Raw genomic sequence first — 12,712 nt, forward strand, 5'->3', positions numbered from 1 at the left:
TATGAAGGAAGGCTGAAAGAATTGGGTTTGTTTAGTTTGGAAAAGAGAAGACTGAGAGGGGACATGATAGCAGTTTTCAGGTATCTAAAAGAGTGTCATGAGGAGGAGGGAGAAAACTTGTTCATCTTAACCTCTAAGGATAGAACAAGAAGCAATGGGCTTAAACTGCAGCAAGGGAGGTCTAGGTTGGACATTAGGAAAAAGTTCCTAACTGTCAGGGTGGCTAAACACTGGAATAAACTGCCTAGGGAGGTTGTGGAATCTCCATCTCTGGAGATATTTAAGATTAGGTTAGATAAATGTCTATCAGGGATGGTCTAGACAGTATTTGATCCTGCCATGAGGGCAGGGGGCTGGACTCAATGACCTCTTGAGGTCCCTTCCAGTCCTTGAATCTATGGAGCCAGCAGTCGCCAATCCAGGGTATTGGACGGACAGAGCGCTATTTGCTTTGCCCCGTACAAGGACGTACTGCGCCAGCTCAGGGCGTCACCTCCCTAAGACCTCGCCACTGGCTTTGGGAAGCCTAGCTGGGATTTTGCTGTCAGTTGCCACCTCTCTGGTGTGAGATCAGACGCTGGCCCAAGGCGATGCTTTGTGAGCTGTGGCTGCAGCTCTCCTTGCATTCTGGGCTGCAGCTGCATTAGCCAGCAACCGCCTGTAACCTCAGCTCCCTGTGCTAAGGGGGAATGAAGGCGCTGTCGTCTCCGCGAGACCCAGAATGCATGGGCTGGGCTGGGACAGCAGTGCCATCTCCTGGCCAGTGGGTGTAGTGTTGGTATTCAAAGTATCTGAGGGTCATGGGCAAAGGCCAGAATGAGCAGTGGGGAAAGGGTGGGGTGCCCAGAGGAATGTCCCTTACACAGGGCCTGCAAGCGAAGAGCTTGACAATGCTGGCAGTGCCTTGCCCACCTCAGGAGTGGGACGAAGCAGGAAGAACGTATGGCCCTAAGGATCCGAGCCAAGCTCATGCCGCCAGGTTGGGGCTCAGAATCATGCCAGGATCTGGGATTTTGGGTCAGGCCATCTGCCCCAATGACCTGTTAAAGGTCCCGAAAAGGCCATCTGCTCTAAGGCAGCACGAGCTGGAGAACAATGCATGGGACAGCTTGGCTGGCTGTCCTGGGCTAGAGGGAGGCTGCGCTCGTGGCTAAGGCTCTGGGATGTAGACGATCTGAGTTCAATTCCCAGCTTTGTCTGCTTGATCTTGGGCAAGTCCCTTATTTCCTCTGTGCCTCAGTTTTCCCATCTGTAAAACAGCCACAACGCCCCCTTTGTCTTGTCCGCTTAGATTGCGAACTCTTCGGGCTGCTGGCTGTGAATGTATGTACAACACCTAGTGTAACAGAGCCGGCTCTAGGGACCTTGAGAGGTCACCTAGTCCAGTCCCCTGCACTCATGGCAGGGCTGTGTACTATCTAGACCATATTGTGCTAGAACTACTATGTAATAAAAGGACTGGAAGGCTCCCAGCTGATCCTGGACACCAGCTGACTTGTGTGGTAGAGAAGAATCCTAGAATATCAGGGTTGGAAGGGACCTCAGGAGGTCCTCTAGTCCAACCCCCTGCTCAAAGCAGGACCAATCCCCAATACCCTCTGACTTGGGGGGAAGGGCTCATCAGGGAAAATGTAACATTTTTTCACAGCTCTGCAGGGAGAGAGTGCTTAGGGTATTGGACTGAGAGCCAGAGTGCCTGGGTTCTGTCTGGCCAGGCCACTGACTGAGTTTGAGAGAGTCCTTTTGTTTCCATTTCCCTATCTGTAAAATGGGTGCACCACTTGCCTGTTTGTGTATCACCATGAGGCTTAATCAGCTGACGTGGGTGAGGTGCTGAGTTGCTGTGTTACTGTGCCTGGGGAATGGCAGCAGGTTTTAATACCCAAGTGTCCCCCTCCAGGTAATTCAGCCTACAGAATAGAAGATGCCAACCAAGATACTATCGGGGTCCTTGTGCAGCTGATCACGGAGAAGAAAGGTCAGTACAGTACCAAGGGAGGTGGGGATCTCTGACCCGTGTGGTTGCCCCTGGGCTGAAAGCTGGGGAGCTGTGGCTTCATGTTACACTCAGGGGAGAGATGGAACATGTTTCCTTCATTGGTAGCACTGCATTGGTGCTGGCCAGTGACTTTGATTTCCAGAGAGGCTCCTCTGTACAACTCCAGCGTCTGAGAGTTGTCCCCTTTCCTTAGCACGCCAAAGGGTGCAGGTCTTTCAGCCCGTGGACCCTAACTAGGCCACAGCTGTGAACCTGCCTAGCCCAGCCTTTGAAAAGTAGGGCCAGGCCTGTGACGGTCTAACTCTGGCCCCGAGCTGACCCATGGCTGAACAGTTGGTCTTGTGTCTCCCTTTGCATCTCTTTATGATCAAATTCCCTTTTGTTGATTTGCTGCCCACAGAGAACGCTGCAGCCCTGGAGGAGCTGCTGAAGGAGTACCACAGCAAACAGGTGGTGCAGACCAGCCACAAGCCTGCAGCCAGGTAAGGGCCTTGGGCCTGCAGCCCCTGTGTTGATACTGGCTTCGTTTGCAGTGGTTCAGTGGAGACAGGCCTGCCTGAGCAGGGGAAGGCTGGGAGTCTATTCAGGGCTGCTGCTGGCATCGGGGCAGGCCAGGCACAGCTACTTTTCCCAAAGGGTCTCCCTGTAGGAAGCCCCCAGGACAACAAGGAAACATACATGCCCCTATGTGGCTCCATCTTGTAGCCCAGACTAAACCCAACTCTCTGAGTCCTGGTCTCAAGACAAACCCCTGTAGGACTCAGTGGGGCTTGATTCCATCGGTGCTGCAAGAGGCAAACGTGCCGTAACCCCATGGGAAACCAGCACTGCCACCGTGTGACCCAAAGGAGGCACCGCACTGGCTGCATGGGGGAGTGAGCCGGGCTGACCCGTTGGTTGCTGCACAGGGTGAGCAGCTCTAGAAAACCTCCAGGAGCTGGCTGCCGGAGGAAGGATACAGGCCGGTCACTTCACTCACCGACCCAGCTTAGCTGTGCTCAGGTTAAACCCTACAGCCCCGGGGCGATGAGCGGCTGGGTGTTGGTGCTCGGCAGCAGGGAGCCGGGATACAGACTAGTCAGCGTCCCAGGCAGCTCTGGTGGTGGGGATGCCGGTGGGGTGCTAGCTGATCAGGGCTGTGATGTGCATGACCTGTATCTCCCCTGTGACAGGCAATGGCCTGCCCCCCTCACAGGGAGACTTTAACTAGGGCATCACTCACCCCTCCCCCCCCCCTCCTGACTGTCTCTCTCCCCAGCAGGCTGCACTTCCTTCCGCACATCCCCCACATCTGCCGGCACCAACACCACCTGCACACGGTGCAGGGCCTGGCCACTCGCTCGGGCCCCAGCTGCACCCGCTGCTGCCAGAAGAAGTGGCCGGAGGTGCTGCTCTCTCCGGAAGCCGCCGCCACTGCCGCGGCCGCCACCATCCCCGCTCCCGCCAGCGTCGCCCCCAAGCCGGCAAAGCCGGGCGGCAAAGCCAGCCGGCCGGGAGAGATCACCATCCTCTCTGTGGGCAGGTGAGCGGAACCGGACCCTGCCCTGAAGGGAGCAGATCCCGGAGGGTGGGGGTAGGTCCCTGTCATACGCAGAGCTGTTGGGAGTGGAGCTGGGCCTGCCCCGAGGCCTGGGCCTGCAGCCCCACATCACGGCTTGGGCCCACCTCTAGGAGTGCGCAGGGGGACCCTGCAAAGGATGGGTCACTTGCTGCATCCCATTGTGCATCTCAACCCTGCTGTCTGGCAGGCCCCGTTAAATGGAGCCTTCCCCTAATGATCTCCAGCCTGCTGCAGAGAGCCAGTCCCAGAGCCAGCGGCCCCTGCCCAAGCCCTCGATGCTACCAGGGCCGGAATGGCTCTGCTCCGATGGCGAGGAGGAAAGGGCTTCTCACATTGCTGGGTCTCATGTACGGCTGAACAGGGGCTTGCCTGGTGGGGCTCTCCGTCCCACTCTAGTGGCTGGACTGCCTCAGAGTTTGAGCCTGCTAGGAACTGGGTCTCTAGCTCAGACAGTGGAGGCTCGTGGCTTTAAATCCGGGGTTCAGTCCCCGCTGCCAACAAGCCATCCAGAGGCCCTGCGTTACATACAGACCAGGCCTCCCCAAGCAGAGGCATAAGCCGGGCATGGCACCCTGCCCCCTCTTGGTGCACAGGGAGAATATCCTATGCAGCAGGGTACCAAGGTGGGGTCACTTGTTCAGCCATCTCCGGGGTGTACCACGGCCGGGGTTTAACGTGGGCTGGATATGGAGGGCTAGCCAGGATGCACAAACACTTCGTCTTAAACCCAGACGATGCGGTGTGATCATCCGACTAGAGACGGGGACTAGGAGCCAGGCCTCCTGCTCTGCCACTCATCGCTAAGGCTGCGATTTACTCAGAGATCACGGAATTGGTGACTTCCAAAGACCTCCATGGCTTCAGCCAGCGCCGGCTGGGAGCTGCAGGGTCTCCTGCTGCCTGTGGAGGCTGGAAGCTGCGGTGTACCCCTGCCGCCCCAGAAGGCGGGAGCTCTGGGTGGCGGGGTGGGGACCCCCGCAGCTCAGAGCTGCCAGTGGAGAGGGACCCAGGCAGCTGCCTAGGCTCCCCATTTTGTTGTGGATATTTTTAGTAAAAGTCAGGGACAGGTCACGGCTTCTGTGAATTTTTCTTCGCCTGTGATCTGTCCCTGACTTTTACTAAAAATATCCACAACAAAATCTTAGCCTCACCCATCGCTGTGTGACTTTGGGCAGGCTGCTTAGCCGCTGTGTGCCTCAGTTTCCCCATCTGTGTAATGAGGCATATACGGGCCTCTGTAAGGCCAGGCAGGGAGAAACACTGCCCAGAGACAGCAGCATCTGTCTTGAGTGTTAAGTCAGGCCCTGCCCACTGTTCCACATATGGGGGTAACGCTGGCTGGGCTGCTCATGCCCCCAGGGTGGCTGGTCGTCCCCATGCCCCGCCATAGTGTCTGAGCCATGCTCTGCTGTGTCTGCAGGTTCCGAGTGGCTCGCATCCCCGAGCAGAAGCCCAGCCCTCCAGAAGTGAAAACCATCTTGGAGTGCAGTGGGGCTGAGCCGGCCGACTCCCCCCGCAGTGGCCTTCCTGCAGAGCAGAAATCGCTGGTGGGCAATGGAGCCAGGTCGAAATGGCTGAAAACGGCCGACAGCCAACAAGAGGTGAGCATGCATGGTGTGGGCTGGAGAGGCGATCCTGAACAATAGGGGTTCCAGGCTGAGGGCTCCGGTCCAGGTTTTACTCCCCTCTCCACTTCCCGCTAGAATCAGCCGGCTCCCTAAAGCTTGGAAAGCAAGGCTGGAGAGGAGCTAAAACCTGGACCTGGATTTCGGTGGCAGGGAGGGAACTGTTCTCCAGCGCATATGAACTCTGCCCCTGCCCAGAGGTGATCGAGCCGGGCTCTCTGTGATCACCTGGGTGGCTCTGAGGCACAGCTCGCCTCCCTTCCCCGTCTCAGGGAGCTCTGCATGTCAGCCAGCTGGCTGGGGATCGGACTTAAGGAAATCTGCCTCCCAGCATGGCCTGGACAAGCAGATGCATTACAGAGCTGTGCGTCTATGGGCTTCTCCTGGGATTATACGCACACGCTGCACCGTCCTGTTGAAATCCCCAGCATAAGCCGGCTGGGTAGGAGCCAGAGGACCCAAACCTCCCTCTCCCGATCAGAATGCAGCTGAGTCAGGAGGAGCGAGACGGCTCTTCTGCCTCTCTGGCCTGCTCAGCCTGTGGCCTGTCTGCTGACGACGCCAGGTGGAGGAGGGTGTTTTGGGGCTGTGGACACGTGTCCTCGAGGCCCTGGAATGAGTCCCCAGACTCGCTGCACGTAAAGCAGCTGTCAGGCAGCAGCGCGCCCCCCGAGCCAGCCAGCGAGGGTTTGGATGGGGCTGCCATATGCTGCCCCTTCTCTAGGAGAGCCACCGCTTTCTGCAGACTTCACGCCTACGTTTTCCATCCCCACAACCGCTCCTCTGGACGGTGCTGGGCCCCCTGGCCCCTACCCAAGTCAATAGGAGCTGTGGGTGCTTGACACCTCTGAGCACCAGGCCACAAGCTTCTAGCTGTGACGGCAAAGGGGTCATGCCCAACATGAAGCATGGCAGCGCGGTTTTAGTGAGCCTGCAGTGTCCGAAACCCCCGCACCAGGAACTGCCTGCAGCCTCCTTAATGGGGTGCTAACCCTGGGGCCTAATGCCCACCATAGGGGCCAACACAGTGGGTGCTCCATGGCAAAAAACTAGCAGGTGCTGATCAGCTGTTCGGCAGTTGGGGGGAGGTCCTGGGAGGACGGGGCAGAGCAGGGGCAGCAAGAGGTGGGGGAGGGACAGAGAGGGGCAGGAAGAGGCAGGGCGAGGAGGGGACCTTGGGGGAAGGAGCTGAGTGGGGGCAGGGCCTCGGGGCAGAGCATCCACCTGGTCAGAAGAAAGTCAGTGCCTGTGATGCTGACCCCTGACTATCCCACTGCTGCATCATCCTCCTAGAAACATCCAGCGACTGTGGGTAGATACACTCAGAATCTCAAGTCAATGACCTTCCCTTTTCCTAGCCTGCAGCAGGTCCTCTGGCCTCTCAGCTGCCACATGTTGGAATATTTTGAGAACACTGAATTCAGGATCTGAAAAGCAACAGACCCTTCCCCCCGCCCCCCCACCCCGCATGTAGTTTAGTCCTATTAAGACTTTATCCCCGATTTCTGGGCTTTCGGCTGTTCAGACAGACCCAGCAGGGAGTGCTGGCAAATGGGCTGTTCTGCAGCATAGACCATCTGCAGCCACAGCGTATCACACTCAATCTTTATGGGAGCCTCATGGAACATTTTTATTGTGATGCTTCCTACATTATCAAAATGTAGCCGCTGGCTAAGGCAGGGGGGTGCCCTGGCGCACAGCGATATGATTTGCGGTGTTGTTATGGCAGTGCATAGCTGGGATCAGCTCCAGCTCTGACGCCCGAGCCACACAGGGCTGATACCTGGGAGTCTCTCGTGCCTGCGGCTGGGTGACCGGGTTTGTTTGCCAGACGTTGTGTGTCCTGCCCCACTGTCAACGGCGCAGCCACTACGAAGGGCTGTGGTCTCATGGAAGCTCTCGCTGCACATCTTTCTCCCGAGTTGGTGGGAGGCGGGGCTGGGCGACTGCGTATGGGCTCGGTCATCAGTCCAGGTGAGCAACAGAGCAGGGCTGTGTCCCAGGGAGGGCTGGGAGCCCATAGGGCTAGCCAGAGACAAGCCTGAAGTATTCGGAGTTCAGCAAGCGCCCTCAGCATTGGGCTGCTCCTCCGGGCTCTGTGGAATGGGGCTGGGCGGCTGGCGAGGTCACTGCAGGCAGCAGTGCAGGTGGGTCAGGAGATGTAAAGTAATACGGGGCTGTGGAGTGCGGGGTGACGCTTCAGAGCTGGGCGGGTAAACTCCTCTGCAGCTGCTCCCAGAGAAACCACCCCCATTGCCCATGACCCTGCTGCTCTGGGGGAGGGGGCAGGGCGCCTGTGCCATGGCATGCTGCCGGCATTCTCGCAGCCACATACCGCCGAGTCCGCCTGCCTGGAGCCTGCCTTGAGATGGCCCAGGAGCTCGGCAGCTTGAACATGCAGAACAGCCTCCTAGGGGGTAGACGGGCTGCCACTGGCACATGACTGGCTGCCACGTCAGGGGCGTTTGCTGGCACTTGTCCCTTAACGGAGATCGAGCGAGTTGGAACGGGCACGGGGGAGGGATAGCTCAGTGGTTTGAGCATTGGCCTGCTAAACCCAGGGTTGTGAGCTCAGTCCTTGAGGGGTGCACTTAGGGATCTGAGGCCAGGGCCGGCTCTAGCTTTTTTGCTGCCCCAAGCAGCAAAAAAAAGCGCCGCGCCACCCCCCGCTGAGCGCCGCCGGAACCCCCCCCAGAGCACCGCCCTACCGCACCGCCCCCCTGCTGAGCGCCGGAACCTCCCCAAGCGCTGAGCCCTGTGCTGCCCCCCCCGCCGAGCTCTGCCCCCCCAGAGCGCCGCCGGAACCCCCCCCGCCGAGCCCCGTGCTGCCCCCCCGCCCGCCGAGTGCTGCCGGGAACCCCCCCCCCCCCCCGAGCGCCGCCCCCCCACCGAGCACTGGGCCACGCTGCCGGAGCGCCCCCCCCCCCACGGAATGCCTCGCCGCGCTCCCCCGCCGCCCCTTACCAGGTGCCGCCCCAAGCATGTGCTTGGGTGCCTGGTGCCTGGAGCTGGCCCTGTCTGAGGCAAAAATCTGTCTGGGGATTGGTCCTGCTTTGGGCAGGGGGTTGGACTAGATGACCTCCTGAGGTCCCTTCCAACCCTGAGATTCTATGGCTTGTGCGGCATAGGTGCCTGGGCCTCCGGTTCCCCCTGCTGGCCAGTTGCTGAATTACACATAACTGCACAAGCAAAGGACCTGCCAAAGCACTGGGCAGTGCTGAAAGGGAAGCTACATAGATGTGAACACCTGTCGGCCGGGAGGGGTAAACAGGAGCGATGCGTTTCCTCCCTCGGACCACAGCGGCCCTTCTCGTGGGGCTGTGGAGTCATGTATGGCCAGGCATGCAGAGGCAGGTGTACTGGCCCCGTGACCCTTGTCCGGCACAGCCCCGGCGAGGTAAGGGACTTTGTGCCTGTTTGGCTGCTCTGTGATGCAGAGAGGCTGGAGAGGGATTTCTAGTGTCTCTTTTATCTACATCAGACCAGACCAATCCACGCTAGAACGTGGTGCCCGGCACGACGAATAGCACAGTGCAGACAGCCCCTCCTAGCACCACAGCACAGCTGCAGAGTGTGTAGGGTCTGTGCTCTCGCAGGGATGGCATCTGCTGACTTGGCCCTCGGTTGCTCTTCTGGGTCTAACCCCACTAGCCTCCGTGAACCTGGGCTCTCAGCAGGGGCACCAGAACAGTGGGGCCAAGGGGCCATGGCCCTCCCACTTTTTGAAAGTGGATGGGCCTGGCTGGTCCACTTCTTACCACGGCCTTGGTCCCCTGCCCCTCCTCCTCCCCTGAGGCCCTGCCCCTGGGGGTGAGAAAGAGGGGGACAGGGTGTTGGCCATGAAGGGGGTGGGGCCATGAAGGGGGTGGGGCCATGAAGGGGGGAAGTGGCCCTCCCACTTCTAGGAAAAATCCCTTGCCCCTGATATTAGATGATCTTTCCACTTGAAATGCCAGGCTTTCTCTTCATGTGGGTGGTGAGCACAGCTGTGGGGCTTGTGTAGCTCTTTGGGGTGGGGATGGCTTGGAGAATTAAGTCCTCCATCACCCTCCCGTCTAACAGCGAAGCTCTTCTCTGACTCAGCAGGCTGCGAGAGGGCAAAGCTGAGGCTCCTTACCCTGAAATCAGAGGTTCAAATCCTACTTGGTCAACTCTACCCTTCAGCATTACGTAGACTTGGGGGTCTCTGATTCCTAGATCCCACCCCACTACAAATAATCGCCCTTCCTAACTATGGCAGCAGAAAACCAGGTGTTGGGAAAGAAGGCCCTGCCTGGTCCGTAACCCAAAGTGAAACCCTTGGGCAAACCAGGCCATTTGAGCCATTTTCCCTAAAAACCTGAACCCGTTAAAGCAGCAGGGCAGGTCACAGTCTCAGATGTTCCCTTGATTACCTGAACCTCCATTCACCCTGATGTCTTTGAGAACAGAACAGCTTCAGACTGAAAGCTCTTCAGGCCAGGGCTGGTCCCTTGTCGCCACAGGTGCCCCCAAGAGGGGCTGTGTTGTCAATAATCCCATTGCATGGGTGGAGGAGGGGGGTTCCAAGGAAGTGTGAAGCTTTTAATCATGCTAAACTCCAGTGGTGGCAGATCCGGCAAGCAGAGCTGCCCAGCAAGGTGTGCCCGTTGGAGAGCTGGCTGCCCAAGGCAGGGGGCCGTTGTGTAACTCCAGGTGCAGATTGTCCATCTGTTGGTCGTTCTACTGCAGTCCCTGTTTTGGCGCATTGTCTTGTAGCGATTGAGTCTTGATGTATGGGGACAGCCCCGGTCAGACGCTCAAAGCTCACACTGACCAGGGAGGGGCTGGCTTGGCTCCTAAGTATCATCCAGTTTAAAACACCTGGATTCCCTGGAACCGTGAATGCCCAGCCCAGCAGAGCGGGGGTGACTCAGGCCCTAGTGAAGCAGCTAATGTGATATGGTTGGGTTTGCTCTGTAGGGGTCCTTGAGACCTTTAAAATGCAGATCCTGTCCCCCACTATGGAGACTCTAATGTTCTCCTTGTCTCTCTTGGTGGGGCGGGGGCAGAGGGGGGTCCCTGAGGCCAAATTTTTCTTTCCATAGAAGAGGAAAGACTTGGGTGTCAAGCTGCCGGTGGCTCTTCACCCTAGAGGTGGGGCTGGGTATGGACTAAGTTGTCTGTGCACACTGGCGCGTGTGTGGCGGTCTACGGGGATGTAGCTGTATTACCCCCTGGACACTTCTAGTAATTATCTTCCAGGGCAGCATGGCTAGGGGTCTCTTTCTAGACCGTAACCTGCCCTCACCCTTCAAGCACCTCCCAATTAGATGCAAGGCTGAAGGGATGTGGGGGTGGGCGTTGTAGCAGACCCAGCACCAAGGCTTCCACAACCAGCCTGTTATAACCATCCTTAACTCACCTGTTCCCTTGCATGGTTCCCCAAAGCTCTTGCTAAATCTCCCAACACCTCCGTGAGGTGGGAAAGTAGGCTTAGCCCCACTTTACAGATGGGGAAACTGAGGTATGGACACACTGAGGGCTTGTCTACAAGGGGCCACAGGACAGTTAATTCAGATTAACGTTCAAAATGGATTAAAGTGGCTTTAATTTGGTTTAGTTTAACCGAATTAATGCTACTTTAATTCTGAGCGAGGGGAGTTGAATGTGTTTCTTTTAACTAATCCACTTTAAATTACTTTTGGATTCACACAACTGGGTGTCCCTGTGTAGACAAGCCCTAAGCGACTTGATCCAGGTCCTACTGTGAGCCAGTGGCAGGGCCGGGGATGGGACCCAGGAGTTCCTCTCACTTCAGGCCCCAGCTCTGTCAGAGTTTTGCCAAGCTCGCCCTTGTCCTCTGTGCTGGCTGCCGCCCCAGAGGCTGCGTGTTGGTCACACATCTCTTCTCTCGCCTCCCACTCCAGGTGATCATCTGACTCCCTCGCGCACCAGGAGACCTGAGAAGCGGCTCACTTGGAGGCTTCTGGTTGAACAGTCCACCCAAGAAACGCACACCCTGGGCGATGCTGAAGGCGAAGAGTGACACTCATTTTCCCCTCGGGAGAGCACCACCACCCTGGAGAATCGCAAGGCGCAGCCCCGGGTACCAGGGCCCGGGCCGGCAGGGAGGAGCCGAAGGACACGCCCAGCATCTCAAAGCATTTTTCTTTTAGGGAAGGACTTGCGGGGAGGGGAAGGGGGCACGGAGGGCCCGGGTGCTGGAACAATTCGTATAGTGGGGGTGTGAGAGCCACTGAACCAAACTGTAAACCCCACTTGAAGCCAGCAGGTGCGGCAGCCCCCCTAGTTCCAGGACCTATGGGAGGGATGGGGGATTCTTTGCTGCCCAACTGGAAAAACCATGCTGCCTTCTTTAGATCATGGGGGCTGTTGCTCCAGCAGAGGGCAGTGTTCTTAAACTAGGGGCTGGGGCAGAGAGAGAGGCAGCCTGTTGTTGGCCTGGAGCATGTTCCTACCTCCCATGGGCTCCAGGATGAGGGGGAACGTAGCATTGCAACGTACCAGGCTGGGGTTGGCGGCTAGTGGTAGGGATGGCGAGTTTGGCGTTCTCTTTCCCCCTTCATGAACAAAGAGAAACCCAGGGTGACTTGCAGTGAAACTCTCGGGCTGTAGACAGCCCAGCCGCATGTTACCAAAGCTCTGTCTACTTGCACGTCCCAGTGGTGATTGCATTAGCCCAGTAAGGGCACAGCTCTCGCAGCGCGATTTTTATCATGTCTCGCCACATCTGGTGTTTTTCTTAAAGCCCCAGCTCCTGGGTCCATGTGATTAGAGGACACACTCAGCTTTCATTAATCCCCCTTGCTCGCCACGCCCCAAATTTCTAGCTCACATGGTTGCGGAGAAAAGCGTGAACATGTGACCCCAATGGCTCAGAAACCAGAAATGAAATAAAATGAACCCAAATTTTAGGCTTCCCCCCCCCCCCCCCATCATAATTTTTAAACCCCTCTTGTGATTTTTGAATGTGTGTAGTTGGCCATGGTGCTCCCATCTCCCCCTAAGAGGGCTAGTGGAGTTGTAGTAGCTAATGGTGCTTTAAAGAGACACACAAGTTGCAGGGGAGGAATCCAAACAAGGCACATTTCCTCTGTCGTTCCTGCCTGGGAGGGAAGCAGGGACCATGCTCCATTGAGCTGAGCAGTGCCTAACCCTGCCTCAGACAGACCGACTTTATTTTTGTTTGTGGGCAGGGGGCGGGGTCGGCTTTTCAAGCAGGAAGCTGCATTTATTGGTTCAGAAGCTCAGGGATTCTCTGCTTGGTGTTTAATTTTGGATCTTTGGCTTTAGCGGGAGGAGCTCTGCGGCTGGGTTGTGACAGGATGGTCCGTGTCTGGGGCCGGGTTCTGCCTGCTGCCCAGCGCTAAGGGGCTGCCCCAGTGTACTCGAGTCAGTGGCTGACTTTGTGTTTGCTGCAGTGGTGGAAGCTGATTCAGGCCCCAGCCAGGTCTCCGCTCTGGATGCTAACACTGCACATGAGGCTGTGGGGAATTCCTCCCCCTCCCCTTCAAACTCTCAGCTCAGGGTTACTTTCCAGTTTCT

General features: G+C 57.5%; 1 protein-coding gene across 4 annotated transcripts in view; it reads left to right on the plus strand.

The window, feature by feature from the left end:
- Positions 1–12,066, plus strand: part of LOC101932303 (RELT TNF receptor) — a 75,727-nt gene extending 63,661 nt beyond the window's left edge. For 3 of the 4 annotated variants that reach the window (XM_065581786.1, XM_065581783.1, XM_065581785.1), the window contains 5 exons: positions 1,901–1,978; positions 2,400–2,481; positions 3,258–3,521; positions 4,981–5,161; positions 11,074–11,231. In XM_065581786.1, the coding sequence (XP_065437858.1) occupies positions 1,901–1,978; positions 2,400–2,481; positions 3,258–3,521; positions 4,981–5,161; positions 11,074–11,085 (617 nt within the window). In that variant the 3' untranslated portion in view covers positions 11,086–11,231. Of the gene's footprint in view, positions 1–1,900; positions 1,979–2,399; positions 2,482–3,257; positions 3,522–4,980; positions 5,162–11,073 lie in introns of all 4 variants that reach the window. The other variant, XM_065581784.1, reaches the window with a different exon arrangement.
- Positions 12,067–12,712: the final 646 nt, after the last annotated feature.

This window comes from Chrysemys picta, chromosome 1 (assembly GCF_011386835.1).
Source record: "Chrysemys picta bellii isolate R12L10 chromosome 1, ASM1138683v2, whole genome shotgun sequence".
NCBI lineage: Eukaryota > Metazoa > Chordata > Testudines > Emydidae > Chrysemys > Chrysemys picta.